A 12,052-nucleotide genomic window follows, 5' to 3' on the forward strand; every position below is an offset into this window, starting at 1 on the left:
TGGACATTTATGCTACAGATTCTATGGAATATATAGAAATTGTTAATCTCAGAAAAAAACTTGGGGCCCTTTACATGAGCAAGTAGGTTTTCTCATCCGAAGTTTAAAATTATAAAATGAGGAGAGTGGAGTAGAGTAGAGTGTTTACACAAAAGTTTTCCTCTTTCCTATAACACTAGAAGGTCTGAGTCATTCAGGGGAACTGTTTTTATAGTCATGAATAGGATGACAGAGATAGACTAGACCAGTATTTCTCAACCATGGCAACTTTAAGAGGTATGGACTTAAAGCTGACTGGGGAATTCTGGGAGTAGAAGTGCATACCTCTTAAAGTTGCCAAGCTTGAGAAACTCTGCACTAGGTTATCAATGGTACAAGAGATGATCACTTCCAGTTTAAATGGCTTTAATAAGGGTGAGGCATAACGTACTCATGGAAACAACATTAAAATAGCCTTTGGCCATTACACCTAAATGGAAATTCCATGTCCAACAGAAGTGTTAATTATAATTAATTATAATTAGCATTGCTAGGGGACAACAGGGACAATTATCTAGAAAATGGCCTTTGAGGGAAAAAGGCTGCTGGACTAAATAATAATTAATCTTGTAATTGGGCAGTATATAAATACTGTAAAATTTAAAATATATATATTTGGTCCAATCCATTAGGGTTCTTCTTGAACTCTTCTGTAAGCGTATCAGATCTGGATTGCAAAAAAAATCCATTCAAATGTTAGATGGAAGCAAGAATAGATTTTCTATATCTGTTTGCTGCCAGAGTTTTGCAGTCCAGATCTTTTAGCCCCCTACTTCAGTCATACCTAGAGTCATATTTTTAAGTCATACCTAAAATTGAAACCCCCTGAAATCATATCTATCTTGCACTAAGCAGAAGGTTGGTGACCTACGAGGTACCTTCAAACTTTAAGGTTCTGTGACCTCTGAAGATTACTCCAAGACATAATGTTCTGTACAGTCTGCTGCGCTAAAAGAGAGAATATAATTCTGTCCCATTTTACTTCACATGGGGGAACATCTGAAGGCTGGCTTAAACATGAAATAGAATGAGATGCTATTGAGTTGAAGAGCTGATAGTACCATTTCAGACTGCAAAAGGGGTGGGTGATTACATTTTTAATGCTTTTAAATGTCAAACATTCTTTGCAAAAAGAAAACCAGCACAGGAGTAAGAAACAGGGTTTGTGCTGGATGATCTAGTCTAGTCTGCTGTTGCTCCTTGGGAATAAGGAAAAGCTGTTTTTTCACTGTTTCCTCAACTTGCTTCCCTCCTCACAATGCAGTTCTTGTGGCCCCTCTTTGCTGTTAATCTATTGCCACAGAAGCCTAAATGAAGTCAACAACCTGAGTTGGAGGAGGAGGAAGCTTCAATGTTGATGTCAAATTTTCTTTTGGAGGGGGTTGCAAAGTGGAAGGAGACCAAACTGAAAGTGTGAGTAATGGGGAATGGAGAGCAATGTGGAAAGCCTACTCACCAAATTCCCTGCTTTCCAGGCCTCCTACTCATGCTTCCAGGGAGCTGCGTTGGCATTGTAGTCATGCAGGTACCAGGAGGTGGCAGAGGAGTCAAATGCTGTCGGTGGCAGGCGGTGGGCGCCTGCGGGGCCCGGGTTTGGTGGGCAATGGGATAAAGGGAGGGATAGGGATAGGAGCAATGGATGGAGATGAGAAGGGGGTCGAGGGTGGGAGAAACAGACAGAGGAGGTGTGAGGAGGAGGCACTGAAGATGAGCATGTGATGAAGCCGAGGGAGGCGTGGCTGTGGAAAACAACCTACCCGCTTACCTGCTCTGTTCCCAGCCTGAACTCAAGACAGCTGTGTCCTGACTCACCTGTTCTATCATATTAAACCAGTGTTTCTCCACCTTAGTCACTTTAAGCTGTGTGAACTTCAATTCCCAGAATTCCCCAGCCAGCCATGCTGGCTGGGGAATTCTGGGAGTTGAAATCCACACAGCTTAAAGTGACTAAGGTGGAGAAACACTGTATTAGGCCAACCCTTCTTAACCTGACAGCCCTCCAGAATGGCAATTTCGAAGGTTTTTAGTAAAATTCTTGGCTGGAAAATTTGGGAGTTGCCGTCCCAGAAAATCTGGAAGGTGCCAGGTTGGAGAGGGCTGTTGTTATCTTCCTCGTTAATTCTAATGAATAATCTCCCATTCCTTCCTGCTTACACGGAATGATGCCACGGTTAGGCATGCTAGCTTTGATTTGGAGAGACCTCAGTTCAAATCCTTCAGAAGGCCTGGCACAATACGGTTCATGGGGTCACAAAGAGTTGGACACGACTTAACGACTGAACAACAAGAAGAGTTCAAATCCATTCTTGGCCCTGAAGGCTACTGGGGCAATATTTGTCACAACCTGGTGTTGTAAGTCATACCTAAAATTAACTCACTGAAACCCCCTGAAATCATGTCTATCTTACACTAAGCAGAAGGTTGGACTAGGTGACCTAAGAGGTGCCATTAGTGGCTCATGATTTTTCTCTGCTGCCTATGGAAGAAGGGAAGCTATATAATATTTAAAAGAAAAATATCATTTTTCTGTCCAGAAATCCAGTCTCTTTCTTCTGGACTCCCAGGGGTTCCAATGTTGAACCATTATTAGCATCTTCTTTCTTTCAGAGCATACTCCACAGAACAGGCATGGTGGGGAGGCAGGTTCATAGCGGCTTGACTTTAAATTTTGCTAAGCATTCTCTTTAAATATAATACAACATTGTAATTTTAATAGGAACGTGACTGCTTAATTGCTCTTGAATTTCTTAATTTTGTTTAATAAGCCTCTTCCTTTCAGATTTTTAATGACAGTCTAATATGAAGCTGGCATCTTTTATTTATTGCAGTTTGCAAGTTTTTTTTCTTGTCAGATTATACCATGCTAATCTCTGAGGCGGCAGTTCGCTATCACTTGCTTGGTTCTGAACCTCTGTTCATCTGAATGAGCTGGGAAACTTTCTAGAAATGTCCTAGAGCAGTGTTTCTCAAGCTCAGTGACTTTATATTGGGTGGACTTCAGCTCCCAGAATTCCCCAGCCAACATGGAGCTAAGTCCACACATCTTAAAGTCACTGAGCTTGAGAAACATTGTCCTAGAGCAATGGAGTTCACCTTGGCACAGCTGTGGTCCTGAATGGTATTTCAATAACTGCATCACTTTTTTCATGCTTGTCCAGAATTTTTTTCGACAGAGTGGCAAATTGCTATGGCTCTCAGCTAAGGACCTTTATATCCATCCATGCTTTTCCAAATTGTATCCCGGAATGCCATGGAGCATCTCTGGGACCAGAGAGAGACGCTTAAGAGTGGCAACATGGATAAGGAGGGGACACTCCTGCTTCCTTCTTCATAGTTTGGAGTTCTAAGAAAGGAAAGCAGGGTTAAAACATAGAGAAGATGGGTGGAACTTTTTTTTGTACTGCACACACCACAAGACTAAGAAGGCCATGCAAAAACATTAAAAAGTCATGAGTTCCTTCTCTGGCTTCCTCCAGCTGAAAAAAGCTGTCATACCAGGTTCACATGGTATGAGAGCAATGAACAAATTATGGATGATGGTTTGTATCCTGTACTATTTGGAGGAAGAAGCAACTGAGTATAGTTGTGGTAAGCCCCATTTTATGGAGCTGCATCTTAATATAGTCACTGGCTGGAGGAAGGTGAAGGATAGAAAAAATGATAAAATACAGGCTGGGAATTTAACTTCCCAGCCTTGCCAAGTATGAAAGAGAGTTGAGTGATATACTGTGCTTGAGTTCTGAGGTCATAGCAAGCATAAATATATAGAACCTCCACTAACAGATGCATTGTTTATTTCCCATACTCCTTTTTAGCTGGATGTTGGGTTCATAGAATGCAATGGTTGGATTTACTAATTAATATTGATCTGAATATCAGACAACATTCTTTCAGGAAGAAGAGCCTCTCCCAAGCCTGTTTAGTTGCATTGTATGCACGTGCTACCTAAAAACAAAAGGAATCATCCTTCTGCCTTCAGAACTTTTGTCACCACTTGAACTGATTCATTAATTTAAAACTCATTTGATTATCCCTGTCTGCTTCCTTTAACTGGATGACAGCCTTCATTCCACTTGATCATCTTAAAAGCCTGCATACTCTTATGGCAACAGAAAGGAGTTCAATGAAACCATTGTGTACTCTATTTAATCCTGTGCTGAATGTCATAAGTCTCTAGAATGAAAAGGCGATTCTTAGAATTTGGACCTTATGACAAGCTATTCCACCTCTGTGGTTCTCCCTTGCTTGCTGGTCTTCCCTACTGTGCAACACCATGAAAGGTCTGTTGTGCTCTGGCTCCCTCAGTGGAATTAAACTCCTCGTCAGCTTTCATTTGCTGTCACCTCCTGTTTGCCTGCTGTGACAGGAGCAACCTTGTCTCTGTTTGAAAGTTTGCCTGCTGCTAAGATCAGTTTCTGACAGATGCTAGACCAGAACTTACACAACACTTAAACATGCTGATGATGACTCCTGGCTAGAGGGATCACATTCTCCTATTCTTTTTCACACAGAGAGATGAACACAACTGAGGTCCACTCTCACCTAATGTAGAATGAAGGACTACAAAGAGTTGATACCAAGTCCCATAAAAATTACTGATGAATTTCCAGCAGTATTAACATCAGATGTAGCACTGGCAATACAGAGTTAATTACCACTATATCCAGAGTTAATGTCAGCAGTAACCTTGAAGTAAAATATTCTCCTAACCCGTTATTTGGTCATGCAATTAGCATGAATGATTTTTAAAAAGCAATGTGGACTCTTTGGGAGTGTTTTGGATAGAATAATGGAGTTATTAAAAATTATGAGAATTTTTCTGACTGATTTATGCATAAATACTGATTTGGAGGTCAATCTTGAATAGAGCTACTGTATTTGAACTGTAAAACTTTGGAAGATAACTAGAGGGCAGCACAGAGTTAGAGTTCCTGTGTCTCTTTACTGCCATGTAATGGCTATCCAGCATATTCCAAGTAAGATATGGTAGCCCTAATCGCCAAAGATGTGAGATAGCTGCTTTCAGCCTTCTTGTTGTAAAATGCAAGTTGTTTGCCCAGCATGATACACAGTTCCTGGATAAGCACTAAGTGTGCAGCTTCCTGATCGTAAATTGGCAATCTGGAATCTCCTGACAAACCTCTCTTGAGACTCACCTGAGTCAAAAAACAATTAGAGGATTTGACAGGCAAACCCTTTGAAGGAAACGGAGGGGGAGGAACAGAGAAAGAAGTATTATATGTGTATTGGTAGCAATTTCCTATCCAATTACATCAGTGCCAAATTCTCAAATGATTCCTGTTGAACTCAAGAGACTTGGAGCCGGTAGGATTTTGGAACAGGAAAGGGCAGAATAAGGAAGCTGAGTGCGAGGAACATACACCACTTTTACATGGGAACTTATTTGTTTTACAAAGTAGTCCAGCTATGATTGATTAGTACAGGGGTCCCCAAACTCTTCAGCTCATTGACCTCTTCACAAAGTTTCAGATTGTCCATTGACCCCTAAACATTTATTATATGGAAATAATTTAATAAATACTACTTTAACTAATGATACTATGAATAATAACAACAACATTAACCTCTTGGATGGTTCCATCAACCCTTGGGGGTCAAAATCAACTACTTTAGGGAATCCTGGGCTAGTAGTTCTTCAGTTAGGCTTATAGCCAAAAACCAGCCCAAGGTTTGCAACAAGAAAAATCTTTCGTTACAACACCTCTGACTAGTAGCTTATTATTTCTATGTTACAGATGTAGATTTTGCAGTAATTTGAAGCAAGTCATTTGGGCCCAAGCCTTACTTTTTCTATTTATACAAGTCTGGAGAATGGGAAATAACTTCAAATATTTTATGGCCACTCTCATGCCCTCACAATGAGTCCCTGTAAAATAGCTAGTTGTCACTTGCTGCAACTTCCCTTAAAAGAACAGCCTGAAACACACGAAGAGCAACTGCAGCCAAATACTGTGAGACAGAATGATACCCATAATGGAGAAAACACAGTGGGGTGGGAGCAATTGATGAAAAACAAATGCTGATAAAGGAAACATAACTTTGTTGAGGGGGGATGAGGTAATGAAGCTGGGGATGTGTGCACAGAATGTAACAGAGTTTAGAAAATAATGGACTGGCAATGCTGGGGTGAAGAATCCAGCTTCCCGCCAGAACCCCAACTGCTCAAAATCAGCTGTGTTCATGGATTGTCTTCTGGAAGGAGGTATTATGGCAGGTTTTCCCAAGCTGGGAAAGGATGCTCCAGATAGACTGGACTACAGCTCTCAGAATTCTCAGCCAGTTTGGCCAATGGGAATTCTGGGATTGTGGTCCAACAGGTCTGGAAGCACCACGTTGGAAAAGGTTGTACTAGATAATCCTGTTCCTTGAGCAATGCACTCTAGGGAATGTGGAACAAATGGAGACCTTGCCAGTTGCTAGGACATTATCTGCTCCCCAATCTTCCCATTTCTGAACATTTTGATCTCAGGATTAGGCTTTTATTTAAGTCAGTTACATATTAGCAGTGGTCTTTATCCCTGAAAAGTGGCAGTTCTGGTTTTACTAAGACAAAGGTTCTGGTGGTATTAGTGGTAAGGGTGGAAGATAACATGCTTGGGTACAAACTTAGAGGACGGGATGCAAGCTTTGCAGAAATAGGCAAGGGGGAAATGATGGTGACACATGTCCACGTACCTTTTCGGATGTTTCCATCAGGTGACTGCCCAAAATCACCTGTGGAGAGGAGGAAGCAGGCTCGGTCACGATTATAGCGCTCTCGGCCACCAGGTGTGACAGGTGACTTCTCCTCAGGTGACAGGGCCTGATCAATTGTAGGGCAGTCTTCATTAGCCAAAGCTGCATTTGCTGCATCGCCATTCTGCTTGGAATCTGTAGAGGAAAAGGGGAAGGGAAAGAGAAAGAGAAAGAAAAGGATGTAGGGCAGACTTAAGAAGATCATTCAAATACTTTCTAAGTCTAAATACCAGCCAGTAGGGAAGTCAAACAAAATTTGATGCTCTTGTCTTGAAGATGTCTCAGAAGCTTCTGATAGTCTTTGCAGAAGTGAATGCTGATTAAATAGGCTTTTGGTTTAATCCAGGAGAACTCAAGCTCTTCTTATGTTTTTAAAAGTACATCACATGTTTTGAAAAAGGAGGGGAAATTTTAAACTGTTTCTCAGATTGCTTTGTGAAAATTCCCATTAATAGTCTCCTAACCCAAATACTTTAAACCTTTTAAAAATAGTACACGTTACTGGAAAGCAAGGCATTTAGTTTTATTTCTTACAAATTCAAGATGTAAATTATTTCTTATAATATGCAAGTGACAAGCAATTCACATTCAAGTTCCAGAAGATTTCGTCAAAATGTAAGCTCTGTTCAAAAATTAGTGCGGACTATATTCTCCTCTCAGAAAAGGAGTGAGTTCTGCCTTTAACTCCCTTGCTCTTACAGTTTGAACTATACAGTATTCAGTTCAGTTGATGTACATTAAATACCAATTTAGCCACGATTTTGCACCCCAATGTGTGGCTCTGGTACATTAAAATGAAGGTATTTATCATTTCTGCCAGTGGGGATTATGTGTTGAGGATGGGTTCCCATATTTATTTAAAATAATGATTAGGTCCCCAAGGAGTCCACCCCAGGAACTCTAGTTTAGTGTTTGGATTCTGTAGTGGAAATTATGACAGATACTGCTTTCCAGCCAATTAAAATCTGTACCGGAGAAGGTTCCCTGAAAACAAGCAAGCACGAAAGAGCATTTTTAGCACAATTTACTAACCAGTTTCAAAAGGGACAGAATAACCTGCTTGAAATTGTTAGGGCTACCAGATCAAACAATGTACAATTAAAGGGTATTAATGGTAGGGAGCAAATAAAACATGCATGCTGATGCCATTATACGAATGCTGTGACTTATGTGCTGGCATCAGACATTGTGATGCAAGTATGTAAGTCACATTTGTGTGATGACGTCACCACACACATGGTGTCGCTGCAGTTTGCTGCAGAGGACATATAAGAGATTTTGGGGTTTTTCTAGAATTATCATAGTCTGAAATACAAATTTCTATTTTATATGGAGGCAATGTTCTAAATAAAATTCGGCTTTCATAGCTTTGTTCTTATTTTTTGTCCTGATCTTTAAGGTAAACCATGTATAATCAGGCCCTTAGGTATGATCAAGCAATCCTATGGAGGAATTTATTGCTGGTTTTATTTTTAACCTAATAATATCACTTGACACCTGAATGGATGAGGCTATCATAGGTTAGTTGTCATAGATCATTGTATTTTATCTTGTGAGGGAATTATTCTAGAAACATCCTAGGCTGTTAGAACATTTTTTCTTAGAGAGGGGGGTAAACTTTGATGAAATGTTTAGACATTGCTGAAGAGGAAGGGCATTGCTTTATACAGAATTAGGAGCGAAGCGAAGCACCCCTTGCTCAAGTGGTACAGTCTCTGATTTTGATGGACACGATGGGGCATAGCCTATGACCCTTGTGCAATCCCATTTTACACAACACTTGAAATAGCAACTGAAATGCTAGCTAAAGTTCCCATTTACCCAGTGACAAAATGCTGTAGTCATGTTTGAGCGCTGCAAGCTCTTGGTGCTGAAGGAGAGACGCTTCTTTGAACGAAGATGTCTGTAAGGATTTTGGGCACCAATCAACAACTGTATGTATTCTGCACACTCATCCACATGGACATGAAACCTCTGTCATTCCTAAATTTAATCTTATTGCCTCTTTCCCTGCTCTTTTAGTGGATAGGATGAATCATTTTTCCATTCTTCCTCACACAGACAATTGTCTCATCTATGCCTCTCCTCCAATCTTTCTCCCCAAACTAATGGATTTCATAGTTCTTGCCCTCCAGAAATCTTTCTACAGCCTGCATCGATTTGTCGGCTGAGTAAATGTTGCACATCTCCATGGAATTCCCTAATGTCAGAGAAGAGGCCTTGAAACAGTTTGAAAATTTCAGGGATTGCCTAAACATATCCTATTCCTTCAACTTTTTCTCATATATTTGTCTTTTTGACCCCTTTAGCATCTTTATAGCTCTTCCTGGAATTTCTTGTCAACATCCTTCTTATGCTCTTGTGCCCAAAGCTAAAATAAGCTATCCCAACTGAATGGTAATGAAGTCAAAATAAAATACATTATCTTTCTCTGTAACAAGATGGGGAAAGTGGCAAGGTAGTCAAGTCATGTTCAAGTCTTTGGATCTCTCTGAAATCAATTCCACTCAATCTGGATTAGAAGAATGAGTCAACTATGGTACCACGATGGCATGGCCATCAATGTTGATACATGGCAAGCAAGACTGATTTGGTCTCTTTGCAACTTTAGACAATGGCTTGGATTGTATTATGAAAGACCATGCTTTTGGGGGGGGGGGAGGGTTGAGTGGGAGAGAGCTTCAGTACTGACTAACCTTATGAAATGTTTAGATGACGGTGTTCTGGGCCTAAGATGAAGTTTGAAAAGATGGCTCCCATCTGAGAATCATTCATAAGCCATCTGTAAACATATAACTCATTTCTTAAGTCATGCCTCCACAGTATGGTATTTCGTTTTAACTGTATTCAAAGAACCACGTGCATACCCAGTTGTTACCTTCATTGCTATTCAAATTATTGTATGCCATACATGGCTGAATGAAGGCTACCAGATCTGGGATGCAAAATCCGGTCTGCAGAGAGTTTCTGCAGAAAACTCTCTTGCAATTGTCTGGTAGCCACAGGCAGTGTAGACTCAAAGGAACTAATTAAATAGATCTTTAACATCTTCTGGAACCATTTTTAATATTTTCAAGTTTTTTTACATCTGAATTCCCCCTCTCTTCCCAGATCCTTCCAAATAAACACTCATTTGCTAAATGCTCATGTAGATTTTTTTTTTTAAAGGCCATTCAAATTAGTGATCTTCCCAAAATAAGTCCTGGCCTTTCTGCATTTTTTAAAAATGAACTTTCCTTTACAGAACTGGAGTGAATATCTTTTCTTTGTTTGCTTCAAAGATAATTAAATGGATTACATTAATTCACACCCTCAAGATTGCCCACTTTTAAGGTTATTACTGTCCCTGCTCTTGTATTTTTAATAGCAGCCTGACATGCAGAACTAGGGCTAGTCAAAGAAAATCCGTTGACAAAGGAAGAAAATAAAAATTCCCAGATATAAGCACTCTGCCACATTTAATGGCCATCCCCCAGAATACCACTGGAGGTAAGCAGCTCAGATTTCTTCATCTGTGATCAATTTTAATACACAAAAATTAGCATGTATAACTTTTCCTAAAAGAGTGTTCGAAGGAAAGGCCTTCCGAGACAATCCTGCAAGTGATATTAATCATTTCATATATTGAAATGAGGGTACAAATTGAATTGAAGGAGTTGCAGGCAACTTGTTGCCATGGGAACCGAAAGGCATTGGGTTATCAGGCAACTGAAGTGGAAAATGTAAGGCTGTTAGTGAAGTAAAAAAGAGACTAAGGTAAAATTAAGCTGGGCAGTAAAGACTCAGGTTGCAGTTATCGGATGGTGGCTGTGCTGTGCCCTGACAGCAATAGCTCCAGCAACTGTATTCCCTTTAGCCTCCCCTGCTATGCAGTGCATAGCCAAGAGCCTGTTAAATTAAGTGAATCCTTGCTCTTCCGCTGTATTTGCTGCAAATGGCCTTTCTGGCCCAGAGGACCTGGAGCAGATGGAAGGCAAGCAGGAATTGATTGCAGGCCCTGAAGGCCCTCCATCCCTCAACCTTCTCTTCCTCCCACTTCTGCCTTGTGGCCTGTCTTGAGGATCTATTCGATGAGTGAACCCCAAAGAGGAGGAAAAAGAGATTTGTGGGTAGGGGTGTGCCCACAAGGGGTGGCAGTGGTTGTGGCGATCATTTGGCTTCAGGTTGCAGTTGGGTTCTTCCACCCCAAGCCTGCACACCCTCTGTATCTGGATTGTTCTAGAGCAATTAACTTCATGTCTACCCAACTCTGTTCTGCTCGAAAGAATTAACCTTTTTTTTTTTCTGTTCAGGCAGTCCTGTTTTAATCGTGAACTCAAGAGGCCTTGCAAGTCAACCATAACCCCCCCCCCCCCCAAATAACAAACTCTCACTGAGAAGCTAAGTAAAAGCCTGTGTGGTGTCGTGGTTAAGGTGTTGGATTGGCCCTGAGGAAACACAGGTTCAAGTCCACCCTCAGCCGTGGAAGCTCATTGGGTGACTTGAGGCCAGTCAGTGGCCACCCAACCACAACAGAATTGTTGCTGTTACTTGGGGAAAAATAGGAGGAGGGGAGTGCTGTGCTTGCTGCTTTGTGCTCCTGAACTAAAGGTAGGATATAAATCTAACAAATAAATAAAGTGAACTAGTTTAATCCCTTGATCTTTTCCTTTCCTGTTCTTGTGGAACCCAAACATCCTGGCTCTCAGCTTTTACTAAAGATGTGCATGCCACCGCTCTTTTGGGATTCTCTGTTAGTAACTTTCCTGTCCTTGCCAGCACATAGAGGGGCCAATCTACTAGTCCGGCCCTGAGCACCCTGCCTACTTGGGATACTCTTCCCCAAGACCAGGATGTAGGCAAGAAGTATTCTCTTGTCTCTCTCAGAGCAATCAATGATCGGCAATCTTCTTTTTTGTCTGCTCAAAGGGAAGACGAGGAATTAGGAGGCACCGTATCTTTTGGCAAACAACTTTCCATCTAAATCTCTTCCTCTACAAATCACTAATGAATCCCCTGTAGGTGTAAACTAAGCTAAAATGTTCCAATCCATCTAAATCACCTATATCTGAGCATGACTGCCCATACCATCTCCCCTTTTCTCCACCCTTTCCTCCACAGAAGAAAAAGAATAATAATTCTTAATCAAAAAAGGCTTGAATTGCCAAAACAGGCCCTTCGATCTTCACATATGAGTCATTTTGGAAGGACAAATCCTTCCAAATCTATAGCCAAGATGGGATAGCCTAGACTGCTTTCTTGAACACTACATAGGGTT

The 12,052-nt window shown here is 41.0% G+C and overlaps 1 protein-coding gene across 1 annotated transcript in view; it reads right to left on the minus strand.

The window, feature by feature from the left end:
• Nucleotides 1–1,519: 1,519 nt before the first annotated feature.
• LOC103055424 (voltage-gated potassium channel KCNC1) overlaps nucleotides 1,520–12,052 on the minus strand; it is a 29,904-nt gene continuing 19,371 nt past the window's right edge. The window contains exons 3-4 of the mRNA XM_088142540.1: nucleotides 6,736–6,930; nucleotides 1,520–1,617 (exon numbers count right to left, since the gene is read on the minus strand). Of these exons, the coding sequence (XP_087998666.1) occupies nucleotides 1,520–1,617; nucleotides 6,736–6,930 (293 nt within the window). The remainder of the gene's footprint in view (nucleotides 1,618–6,735; nucleotides 6,931–12,052) is intronic.

Source organism: Python bivittatus, unplaced genomic scaffold (assembly GCF_059951505.1).
Source record: "Python bivittatus isolate LINGU-HERP-01145 unplaced genomic scaffold, Pbiv_v1 ctg000440_np1212, whole genome shotgun sequence".
In the NCBI taxonomy this organism is placed as follows: domain Eukaryota; kingdom Metazoa; phylum Chordata; class Lepidosauria; order Squamata; family Pythonidae; genus Python; species Python bivittatus.